This window comes from Amia ocellicauda, chromosome 23, assembly GCF_036373705.1.
Source record: "Amia ocellicauda isolate fAmiCal2 chromosome 23, fAmiCal2.hap1, whole genome shotgun sequence".
NCBI classification, from domain to species: Eukaryota; Metazoa; Chordata; class Actinopteri; order Amiiformes; family Amiidae; genus Amia; species Amia ocellicauda.
The window spans coordinates 5,882,156-5,894,683 of NC_089872.1; the positions used below are offsets into that span (position 1 = coordinate 5,882,156).

Below are 12,528 nucleotides of genomic sequence, written 5' to 3' on the forward strand. Positions count from 1 at the left end.
GGCAATGTAAGCATTTAAGATCAGATACAAAAATAAAAAAGGGAATTGGAAGAACCATTCAAACAGGAAATTACTGAACATCAACATCTTTATTTCACACACATGGCTCAATGGCAGTAGGCAAACAAGTTGTGAAGGAAATAAAAACTGCACTCTCATTGGCGTTTTACATCTTAGCCACATTTAGACATGATGTATATGATCTCAGAACTATAGAAAGATGCCAGTTATATCTCTAGCATTTAGTAACCTTCACTTGATTGCATAGGTTTTGTGTAATGAACAAATAAGTACCTCAGCCAATACTGACATTTTCAAGTAACCTGATCGATTCACAATCTATCAATACCCACTATGAAAGCAGACATTTTATTTGAACAGCGTGGAGCACTGTTAGACACATTTAAGCCGGGATTTCCCAAACACTTCATTTTCTTTTAAATCTGGGCTCCAATCCAATTCAACAGTATTCAGACCAGTAGGTAACATATTTAAAATGCTAATTTCCAAGAGCTCAAAGCAGCCTACTGCATGTTGCTCAAAACGCTTCACTGGAGTCTTGAATTCAAATATTTAGTTGTCTATAAAAGTCCTCTTTTTACTTCCTTGTGATGTTTCCAAGGAGCTCTGTGATGTGATGAGTCATTCTCATGTATTCATACATTTTTAGGAGACGCTCCACTTTTTGGAGATGTTCAGGTGGCCGAGGTGGTCTGCCACATATCTGTGTTCAGGAAAGTTGGCGGCTTTGGCGGCCTTCAAGTTGGTCCAGTTGATCATGCGGCGCTCGGCGCTGTGGCCCCGCTCCTGCTCCGCGCTCATGTACGGGCGGCTCAGCCAGTACTCGTTCTCCGCCTCGATCTCCAGCCGCTCGATCACGTTGCGTTTCATCTGCCAGGTGACCTGCCGGGGCCGCCGGTACTTCCCGATCCACTGCTTGCCCGGGATACCCTTTCTGAACAAAGCTACCGTGAGGAACATCTTGGCGAGCTCCTGCTTAACGATTCCAAGAGGTGGGGGGGAAAGCATACAAAAATTAAATACCATTGATGTGTGTAAGTGAGTCTATGCAATGAGCAGTGGTTCATTTCATTTTCAACTATTCATAATTATTCACACCAATGTTTCCTACAATAGTGTCGTTTCCTATAGCACAAAATATAGAGCATCAGGAAATGTAAGCATTTGTTCTTAAATGAATAAATAAAATTACTCAAAACTATGAACTACTTGTAGAATTTACAATATTTGGTAGCTATTGCTAGCAATTTAAAATGTAAGTCAATCTATTTTTTGTTCAATAAACAAAAATACTTGTTATTGTTTAATAAGTGGTTACTTAAAAAAACAATGTACTCAACAAGTAATTTTTATAATAACTGATACGATATTCAAGTAATCCTGTTAATTGGTCTAAGTCAGTGGTTCTCAATACTGGTCCTGGAGTACCACCTACCTTGCTGGTTTTTGTTCCAACTGAGCTCTAAATTACTTAATTGAACCCCTAATTGAAGTAATTTACTAAATCAGAGCCTTTTAATTATTTTAACAGTATGGGTTTTAACTATACAATTGTAAAAGGAAATTATCTTAAGGAACCAACTTATCAATTACAATAAGGGTTCAATTAAATAACAAATCAGTCAGCAGGGTAGGATGTTGCACTCCAGGACCAGGATTGAGAACCACTGATTTAAATAATGGTAGTTAATACACGTATTACGTTAAATAAAACAATTATGCCGTATGCATTTATATTACACTGAAATAGTAAAATAACTGTTGAAGCAATAATTATTTGTAAGGGATTTGTTTCACCCTTGGAGTATGAACTGTACGCCTTAGGGAGGCCTTAAAACGAGCAAGTCCTCAATTGTATGATTCGATCCCTGTTTTCATCATTCGTTTACAAGGAGTGTATTCAAGGTAAACTTAGCATGACCTCAATGAGCTCTGCAAACCACCTGTGCCAATGAAAACAGAAACACAAAAGCAAACTCAATGTGACCTTGCTTCTACCTGAACATCAGCTGTCGCATTACACGTGTTTGACACTATCCCACCGCAAAGCGAGGGGGATATATTATGAATAGGGCTTGTGCAGTAACAACTTTGAATACTTTCCTGTAATAGCAGAACGGCAGAATTGAAAATGAAAATCATGTAAACCGTTGGGGGACACCCGGACGACAGTGAATAAAAATGCATGCTTCAAGAGACAAAAACAAACAAAAAACATCAATTAACATGAGCTTAAAATCTTACCTTTTAGTTCCCGTAGAGAAAAACAAAACAAAACCCCCTTGTCTATTTACCTCAGCAGAAAAACTATTCCAGCCGTATATTTACTGCCTCCTCATGCACACATCCCATAACCTCCCGTTTATTCTGCTTCCGGTGAACTCAAACTACGGATAGCAGACAAAGACAAATGCATGAAACGCGGAACTGGAACGCGAGGAGAGTTGTAGTGTAGTTTTAACATTGCACTCTATATTTCCACAGTGAATTTAACATTAACTTAACTTTAACCTTGACAGTCACAAGTGACTCTCAGTTTATCAATTACTGTAAGGTCTTTAAAAATGAGTGGTCTGCTATTCCCTCTCTGGGTTAAGTGCCGGTTTTCAGTTCTATCCACACCTATTTGAATGCATTGTTGAGCTTAAAGTTGTCCTGTGGTCCTGACCCTGTCCATTATCTTCAGTATTTGAAATACCTGATTCAAATCCACTTTTCATCTGCCCTTCAAGTCCAGTGAACACAGGGAATTCACTTCAGCTGCATTTCTTTAATCTCTGTCCAGGGCCATACATCATTATAATGTGGGAAAGTGCAGTTTTACAGAATATTCTGAATTGCATCTTTCAAATTAATTGCATTACATTGATTTAGCTTAGACACACTACTACACTACATATCCATCTGCATGAAGGGCCACAAAGCACCCTGCTTAGATGCGGCAGAATTTTATTTTATGGGCCTCTTCCAAGATACTGGCATTGTGGTAAAGACAAAAGCAAAACAAATAAAGACAGCACACTTTGCATTTGAGACTCTTTCAAGTAAGTTTTAATATTGTGCACCAGTGAGACTGAATCAAGATGACTTGCATCAAACTTTCCTTGACTGAACATTAGGGGGCGGGTACATGTTTTATTGTGGTTTCTTTATTTTTATTTTTAACCTTCTTGTTTTGCTTCTGAGCATCATTATCGGCTAAGGCAACGAAATGCATGTCCATTCTGGAACAGTACCATCACAGGAAGGAAGCTACATCACACACTACAAAACAGCATATACAGTCCTCCTTGGTTTCCCATAATGCCCCAGTTGGAAGGCAATACAAATGTCCGTTCCATTTCAACATGGTTCCAGAGATTATCACAGCTTTTTATGTTGTCTAATAATTATTTTCTTTGAAATTAAGAACGTCTGTGTCATTTTCCTACTCTTCACAAAGTGTGTGGATGGGAACCACATGCCAGTATTACAGTAATACAACATGGAATACCATTGCACAGTTAACCGCGATGGTTAATTCAGTACAAAATAACAAGTATAAATGTACCAGTACTAGTGGTTTTACATACTTTTATAATCACTAATTACAAAGGGGGGGGGGGGGAAGCAACCTGAAATAAAAACAAAAACAAACCAAAAATCTAAAAGAAATGAACAAATAAAATTCCTAATTATCTTTTTTGTATAGGTGAATGCCTCATAATTACAAAGCAGCTTAATACAGGCATAATGTGGTGGAATAAATACAAGAAGTTGCTAAAATATTCAGCACAAACAAGTTAAACTGGGACAATTAACTGTACAACCACTAAACAGGTGATTCAAGAGCTACTGTGATATCTTTTACTGCCAGGAAATGGGAACAATGAGAAATGGTTGTTAGTCTGCTGTTGAACATAAAAATCCCAGAGTGTTGTGGTAAGGGAGGCTTCACAACAAAGTCAATAAAAGGTGTAACTGCAACAGAGTTGTCACAATATCTCTTGTACCAGCTGATGAAAACCCCCAATTCACACCATGAAATAAGATGCAGCAGTCAAAGGTACTATCATTTTTGTCTTTCTTTTAATGCTTTCTGTTTGCCTTTACATTTGTTGGTGCTTTTCCCAGGGGCAACAGATGAAATGACAGATTACACAACCGGGAGCAGCAGTCCAGAAAGCCAGAGTATTGTGTTTGTGAACGGAATCCAAGTCTCAATATGCATTTTGAATTCAGCATTTCTCGTATATTGCGACAACTCTGTGGACCGGGAGGAGAGGGGGGCGAGGTGAGGGGGAAATAAAGTAATTCTGTACGTTTTTTTTTTCCTTTGTACTGATGAGAATAAAAATAAGTTTAAAACATTTATTAAAAAAAATAAAACCACACAGTGGAGGTAAGCAATCTAACAGATGTCAATAACATTTAGGAAGAACTTCAAACTCAAAAAAAGTACACAGTATTAGACATTAAACATACATTTTCTGTACAGAAATCAAGACAACTATACAAGACCTGTAGATGTTAAGCTATAAGATTCTCGTATTATACAACTCTATGAACATAAACCGTGAACAGAATACTCTATATATTTACCTGTACATAATAAAGTATTTTTATTGGTTGGTTTGTCTATATGGTATATCAGCATATAGCGCTGAGTTTTGCACGTCATTAATTAGAAAGGCTGAACTTTATTGCAATAAGGGTCATTGTTTTTAACCATTTATTGTATATGGTGGTGGGTGTAGTTGCATGGGGCAGGGTTGTTGTTGAAGGGTGGGGTGGTATATTATATTTGATTTCTCTTTGAATTGTTTTTCTGTTTCCACTGGCCAAACACTCAACAGTAGCCTCAAATACCAGTACATTCGACAAGGTGATCACTGTACACCGCTCCTGAGTCTACCCTGATCCCATGAATGAAAGCAGTCTTTTGGGTTTTGCTCCTTTTTAAATTCCATTCTTTGTTTTGTGTTATTCCCCCCCTCCTCGCTTTTCACAGCTTCAGCTCGTTGGCGATTTTGGAGGCAATGTTCTTGAAGGCGATGGAGGTGCCCGAGATCCTCTTGAAGCGTACGCCGTTGAGGGAGAGCCGCGGCAGCTTGCACACCTCCATCTCCCACTGCACCAGGTTGTCCTGCCGAGCGTCACCGTGGACGCAGAAGAGCAGGAAGCGCTCACGCTGCTCGTAGTCGCAGTTGTTGGCGTCCAGCACTTTGCGGATCTCCCTCATCATGTCGTTGGGGTCCATGGAGCTGGTGGTCTTCATGCTCCAGGTGAAGCGCAGGGACCTCGGCTTGGAGTCCTTGCCGTCGTCCTTGTCCCTCTCTTTTGGCTCCCCCGAGGTGCTCCTGGGGGCAGGGGGTGAAAACATTCAGATCAGCAGGGAAACGGGAAACTTGGCCCCTTACTAAGGCCAGAGGTCTCCCACGCTGGTCCTGAAGAGCCCACATTACAGTGACTTTATTGGGTCCTTCTAAAATCACCAGTTTCAAAAGACTGGGAACACATGTTAGTTATTCCATCAATGAAGAAAGACATTTGTGTAGTTAAGGGAACTCTTGGTCCATGCAGCTCTGAAGGATATTCAGATGAAAGTTCTGAATAATCTTCAAATCCCTCAATGTACCAAAACACCTGCTTAACTCACTGAGAATTATTTCAGGCCTTTATTAATTGATGGTTTAAGGCAGACCTATGAAAACCTGATGGACTGGGGCTGTCCAGGTCCAGGGTGGGAAACCCCCATCTTAGTCTTTGATGCCAGGGCATTCTTAACCATATACTCCACACCACAAAACTCTTTGTACTGCCTGCTAAGCAGCAGACAACAAAAGGACTATACATACAAACCATGGTTAGGTTTGTTTTGGATACAGGGAAACACAACCCTTTACATAAAGAAACTTCTGATTTGCTCTTAGAAGCCTGCAATGACTATTTAGCTCTACTATGACAGCGTAATAATAGATGACCTGCAGTAATTGTCCCTGTTGAACGGTTTGGTGGTTCAATGAAAAAGACAGACAGACAAAAACTCAAAGACATAAGCAGTCTCTCATTTTAATGTAAGATGAATAAAAGGGTAAGAAAGTAATGTCATTAAATAACCATTATTTGAACAAAAGGATATTGAATCAAAATCAAGTCCTTAAAAATGTAAAATTTAGATTTGCTCTGGACCAAGAAAAATAATACTTTCTGGTATAATTGATGACAATTCAGGAATTCCCCACTTTTCAGATATGCTTCTGCTTTTATTATGCATATGAACATCAAATAACATTACTTAAACTCAACTGGATAGATTCCTCAATTTTTTTTTTTTTTTTTTTTTTAAGTAGACATATTGGACACTCTGCTGTTTAAAGATAGGTATAATTATATATAAAAAATATATACACTGTAGGAAGCAATCTGCATGATTATACAAGTTACATACATACTAAATGCACAACATAATAAAAAAAGACAACCACCCAAAAGTATAAAAAAAACTCCCAAGACAATATGACCGCTTCTTTTACACCAATGCCAATTAGAACTGTATCAAGTGTAGGCTTATATGGAGAGCATCCAAATGAAGAGCAAATTAATTCTTGGCCCTGGGATTATTAAATGGTAATGTTTTGCCAGGATGTTAAAAATGGGAACTTGATCTGTATCTAAAACAGGCTTTCACACCTTCAGAGGAAATAGCATGTATTCTATAAATATATGTATATTTATATACAATGAAACCAGAAAAAATGTACCAGAAACATGCCATATGTATTAATTCTTATGCACTACTCGATACAGGTCGTTCCAGGTGTCAATTTAACATGCTCTAAGCAAATAATGGCAGTAATAGAATGGTGGATACTCACCAAGTGAATGTAATGCACCCTTTAGATTCAACAGAGAGATGATAATACAAAGCAAATCCCTCACAATTGAACTTGATTAAAGGCTACTTTCGATTCAAATGAACTTTTGCTTGTGCACCTACTACAGTATTGTTCTTTCTAACCATCAATATTTACAGTACTAGTTAATTAAAGAATCAGTTGAAGATGAGTATATTTAAACAGCATTACGTGGTTTTGCGTTTTGCTAAAGGTAGATGAATAAATAACTTGATCCATCAATCAAAAGGCATTTTTCAAAGAGTAAAAGAGGAGCGGACACATTGCTAACTCAATTGTTAATGCCAAACAACTGGAATTGCAGAAGCAACTGGTTAGTATGATAAACTCCAAGTACATTTAACCTAAATCCGCTGGGTTTGCCACATGCTTACTTCATCACCTGACTCAGCTGGAATTGAGCACAGAGAAGAGACCAGCAAAACAAACTTCCTCATTCTGTTGAGCACACTTGCCTGTTAGCAGCGTTCAACTGTAAAAGACAGAGGAATGCACTACAGCACGATTAGATCAGATATTCCTAACAAAAACAAAAATGTCTTGCAGGCATATGAAAATCCAGCCAGCACCTGTGTGAAATCACTGGACATGAACATCTCAAGTGTAACCTTTCACTCTTGCATGTGGCAGACTATTCATTATCTACTTAGTATTAGAATTAAGATAACAGTCACATTTTTCTACTTCTAACCTTTTGAATGTACTAGATGTGGCTGTGCTGGTATCTGTGGTTTATGGTTTATGTGGTCGCAGTGTGAGTTTTAGTAATCTACCACAGCTGCATACTGTATGCTGGTACCTTGTGTTAGCAGATTAATTAAATGTGTTTTGTTTTTTACTTCTGTCTATATTGGGGTATACCCAACTATCCATCTTTTTGGAGGAGCTGCTGTTCTTTTTGTATGTGAATGGCACCTTTATCTGTCTTGTCAGGGAAGCCAGTAACAACAGCTAAAGAACATAAACAATTAATCAGTATTTAATTCAACAGGCAATGTCAAAGCTAGCAGATAAGACTCAATAGAGGGCATGCCCCTCAGACACCTCTTTTTGATGAATACATTCTTTATAAGTTATAAACAAAAGGAAGTAAATATTTCTGTTGTCAAAACTTCCTCACTCCTGAATGCTTTCTATCTGCACATCAAACAAACATGCAACTCGCACTATTCCAACAAGTACAAGTCACAGTAAATCGGGGACATTCAAAATGCTCCTTCACATCAACTATTTGACTCGGGCATTCCTCACACATCCTAGTACTCAAGAGGAGCCATTTCTCTCAGACCTGACTGAGAACTGTATAAACAGAAACAAACAAACACCATTTGGGAAGACGAGACACGCTAAGGTCAATGACATTCTCAAACAGAATCCAAGTGAATACACTATGGGTTTCAATTCTGCAAACAGACACACGAGACACAGTGATCTCAGTTCGTGGAATGGCTCTGTTCTCAATGGGATTACATATGGAATTAAAGACACACAGGACAACACTTTTGATGGCATGGGTCCGTATCCTGTACGGACAGAAACCAACTTTAAAGATCTATGGGGCAAAAATTGATTTGTATAAAATATAGACATCTTATAGACATCAACAAATGTACTATGTTATCCTAGTGTGTTTTGTTTGTTGACACTAACTGAGGAGATTGAGACTTCTAACTGAAAAGTAAGTACAAGACTTTGTGTTGATTATGCAGTGGGAAGAAAGGAGGAAACCGGTTCTGCAGGAGAGATGAGGAGCCCTATAAACATCAAAATGGGTTTATGTGGTGAATTCCTCCTCTCTCTCTCTCACCAGGTGAACCAGTTTACTATCAATTCCTCCCACAGTCCTGACTGATAAATGCACCCTTTTGCTGCTGTGCCTCAGCCAGTGTTCATCCCATACCCCTCCCTGAAAAGTCCAATACCCATTCATCCTGACAGTCAAACAGTTTATTTGAGTGGATCTAGATTAAATGATATTGACATGTCTATTGAGCAGCATTTCTCCTGCCCTGTGAGTTGAGGCTCCCTTCCTAGACTGGGACTACTCTGCCTGGGCCTCCCTACTCGGAGTGGGTTAGTAGTTCGAGTCTGTGGATTTACGCAGTACGCTGGCTGCCATCGGTGCTAAGGAGTCAAATGGCACATGTCAATTATGGGACCTTGCTTTGATAGTGGATAGTGGCCTCTCACCTGGGGGTGTCAGTTCTGCCACTGGCTTCGCCTTCACTCGGACCCCTCGAAAACAATCAGAGTAAAAGTTCAGTATCAAGAGCAGTTAAGGGTCCACACAACAGCTGGGAGAGCAACAGCACCAAAACACATCACAAGCCACAACTAAAGGCCTCCAAGGAAAAACCTGATAGCTCAGCCCTGGACAGGTTATCATCAAGTTTTTTCTAGGACTCCTTGATTGCACAAGCAAACATGACAACTGTAAGTTAATCATTTCTCTCTCTTAAACATTCTTAACATTAAATGGGAATTTATTGCTTTATATTTTAACATTGACACAATACAACAGGTCATAGTAGGCGTGTTCTGCATCACAGTTGAAATAGAACCATGGAAATTGGAAGAGCATTGTCTACACAAACATCAAGGAACCACTGTGCACGGAGAAACAACACTTACATTTACAGCACAAGACAGGAAACATGAAATGTTAAAAACAATTCTAGAGGTATTTAGTTACACAAATCTAATATCACTTCATATTGTAGTAATGTCTGTCAAGAGAAGGTCAACCCATGTAAGAACTCCTGAAATAACTCACATTTTGGAATCATGCCTGTTCTGTTCTGGACTTTTACAATACAATAGCATCTAGTAAACCCCTGCTGAACTCAAATTCACCATGATACAAGTATAACATTTGTTTTTCAGTTAAAGCCCATTAATAAGTACATCATCCAATAACTGTTAGCCAGGGATGCCCAAAATCTGGTCCAAGAGGGCCTCAACTTCTTAAAACGAATTTCTTAATTAAGCAATTAGTCACAAGCATAGGTATTTAGGAGGCAATGTGTTAAACGCCCTATATAACATATAGGATTCAACCTTCCAGGACTGGATTTTAGGCCCCTGCTAAAAATCTACTTTATCCATTAACGCTTAATACATACCTGACAGTGATCCCCCTCCCCCTCCCCCCAAACAATTGAATTAATCAAACTATAGCCACCATTTAACATCTCTCCAAACATCTGCAAATATCTGGAGTCATTCCTTGTCATTATCAATGTTTAGCACACAGTGTGATACACTACAATACATTATCATCATAAGCAAAGTGGATAAAATATTTTTCACAAAATACATCTGACTAGTAATGGAGCCTTTCCTCAAAACATGGCGGTGATCCTTGGTTCAGTTACAGAAGAAATGGAGATTTGGGAAATATGGATGTGAAATTGTTATAGAAAGCTAGTACTTCAAACACAAGTTCAATTCTAGGGTGATACTTCCCTTTTAGGCATTAAAACACATTCATGAACAGGTGATGAACGGTCCATCAGTCAAAGAGCTCTGTTCATAAACAACCGTTTTTCAAAGCAGTACAAAGCAGTTCAGGTTTGTGTCTCCTGCTAAATAAACCAATTCCTGATATTCTAAATATTGCCATATAAAGTGCAACACTAAATTTCTTCCACCCAAAAATGTGTAACCTACTAACCGATGGTATTTTCAATTATGAGAGCTCATTTTTGGCAAATCAAAGTGACCATAGCTAGTTTAGTCTTATGGACGCCAATCTTTTATGTGGCAAATGTAAGTTATTGTTACCTTTGTTTAAGTCAATAATCAGTTTATGTGGCTGTGACAATGTTTGGACTTCTCTGTAAGCAAAGGTCACAAACAACAGTGAGACTTACACATTGAGAGGTATTACTGAAATGGTTGTGTGATAACTGATGGCTGCATTCAATGAGAATATGTAGTTCCTTCAATTTTCCATTCAGATTGTTCAATTTGGTCATGCTTTGTTTTGTTGTTGTTGGTTTGTCCATGTTTTAATTGTTTTTTTGGGGGGGCCTGATTGTGTGACACCTTCCTGAAAATAAAGGTCGACAAAACTTAAATGTTAGGCGATGAACTTGGAACAAAATAAGTGGCTATACATAAATAGCTCTACAGGAGGAAAAACTGTACATACATGTCTTGAACATTAAGGCATGAAAACAATTTGATTAACAAAAATTAAATAGCCTCTTACTTTAAGGACAGAGATTAATTCTAAATATATATATTTTTTAACTTACAGAACTGCTTTAATACTGACAAGCAATTTTAAATCTCTCGAGTTCTTTACGTCTCCCACAATGTGTGTGTGTGTGTGTGTGTGTATGTGTACACATATGGATGTATAGATTATAAAGAATGCTTTCTCTACAAGGTTACAGAGGATTACCACACAGTGGGGTGATTCGATTAGTTTATCTGACAGTTTTTCAGATGGGGCACAGAGTGGCGACACAGAGGGGCTAATTCAGCACTTATGCGGATGGACAGCTGCTTAAATTGACCGGGCTTCACAGAGACACACGTGGGAGAATTTATTCCGGATCGTCAACTAAGCAAACTAACCTGCCGACACTAAGCTCCCTGTGGAAAGAGTTAAGTCTCTATCCATGAGCACACTACCCTACAAGTCTAGAGGAAGTGGAGAGAGTGATATTCAGATTTGCTCCTACCTTCTGGACAACCTGAAAGATAGAGTTCTATAATGGGGGGAGGGGGGAGAAAAAGAAATGCAGTAAGGCATTTGTAGTAGAGTAATAAAGAATGAAAAACATACTGTCAACCACTGCAGATCAAAGTATAGAGGGAGAAAATGCAAAAGCATTCTGTTTGTGTGTCCAGGTTGTGTGTGAGATAAAAAATAAAATAAAAAAAATAAAATCAAACACTGATATTATAAGTTATATTTAAGATATAGGTGAGAGCAATAAACTGTCGGGAGTGGGATCTTGTCACTGCAATGCTGTTTATTAGAGAAGCAGCATTTTCAGAAAGTCCTTTTTTATGGCCCTGTTGAGCTAACCTGTCAAAAATTGTCATCTTTGCCCAGGAGTGACTTGGCATTTTCTTTTTAAAAACAACCCAACCTTATTCACTCTGCTATAATTTTGTCTTTCTATGCTTTAGGAGCAGTATCAAACAAAATATTATATTTAATCTTCAGCCCTATTATTTATTATTAATAAGACATTTTGAATTCCCTTTCTTCCAAAACTTTACATTTTGTGATCATTAAAAAAAAAAAAAAAAAAAAAAAGTTGTGTGAGTTCTTGTTTACCCCACTGCTACACAAACCCTGAACTCCTTAGGTATTAAAACTAACGGTTTGTGAATGTAATCCTAATAAAGTCAGTGTACCAGCAGCAGGCACGATCTTTGCTTCTTTGCATTAATTAACTATTTTTTTATGCACTCATATAAATGTCACAGTAGGCATCGCCATAAAGCTAGTGTAGGTAATATCCCAAGGCTGCATTACAAACTGTCCTTGAAAGACTGCGGGTTGGTCATTGAAACTGCACAGTCAGCGCTGCTTGTGGCTCTCTGGAGAAATGTGCGTCACTGCGGGTTCGATACAGACAGGCAAGGACAG

The 12,528-nt window shown here is 38.5% G+C and overlaps 2 protein-coding genes across 10 annotated transcripts in view; both read right to left on the bottom strand.

The window, feature by feature from the left end:
- Positions 1-70: 70 nt before the first annotated feature.
- mrpl57 (mitochondrial ribosomal protein L57) lies at positions 71-2,409 on the bottom strand. 3 transcript variants are annotated; one of them, XM_066696447.1, is made up of 2 exons: positions 2,266-2,409; positions 71-993 (listed from the first exon to the last, which is right to left on the bottom strand). In XM_066696447.1, exon 2 carries the CDS (start codon positions 979-981, stop codon positions 667-669), a length of 315 nt encoding a protein of 104 aa, XP_066552544.1. In that variant the 5' UTR covers positions 982-993; positions 2,266-2,409; the 3' UTR covers positions 71-666. The 3 variants fall into 3 exon arrangements, with proteins under 3 accessions (XP_066552544.1, XP_066552545.1, XP_066552546.1); XM_066696448.1 differs by having other exon boundaries at positions 71-996; positions 2,266-2,406; XM_066696449.1 differs by having other exon boundaries at positions 2,316-2,396.
- Positions 2,410-3,049: 640 nt separating this feature from the next.
- The window catches only part of mark1 (MAP/microtubule affinity-regulating kinase 1), a 103,393-nt gene continuing 93,914 nt past the window's right edge, over positions 3,050-12,528 (bottom strand). For 4 of the 7 annotated variants that reach the window (XM_066696440.1, XM_066696439.1, XM_066696438.1 and 1 more), the window contains exons 17-18: positions 9,108-9,152; positions 3,050-5,360 (exon numbers count right to left, since the gene is read on the bottom strand). In XM_066696440.1, coding sequence (XP_066552537.1) covers positions 5,006-5,360; positions 9,108-9,152 — 400 coding nt within the window. In that variant the 3' untranslated portion in view covers positions 3,050-5,005. The remainder of the gene's footprint in view (positions 5,361-9,107; positions 9,153-12,528) is intronic. The other 3 variants (XM_066696443.1, XM_066696441.1, XM_066696444.1) reach the window with 1 other exon arrangement.

Excerpts from the sequence above, each read along its gene's own strand:
- mrpl57 (XM_066696447.1), bottom strand. The coding sequence starts at position 981 with ATGTTCCTCACGGTAGCTTTGTTCAGAAAGGGTATCCCGGGCAAGCAG.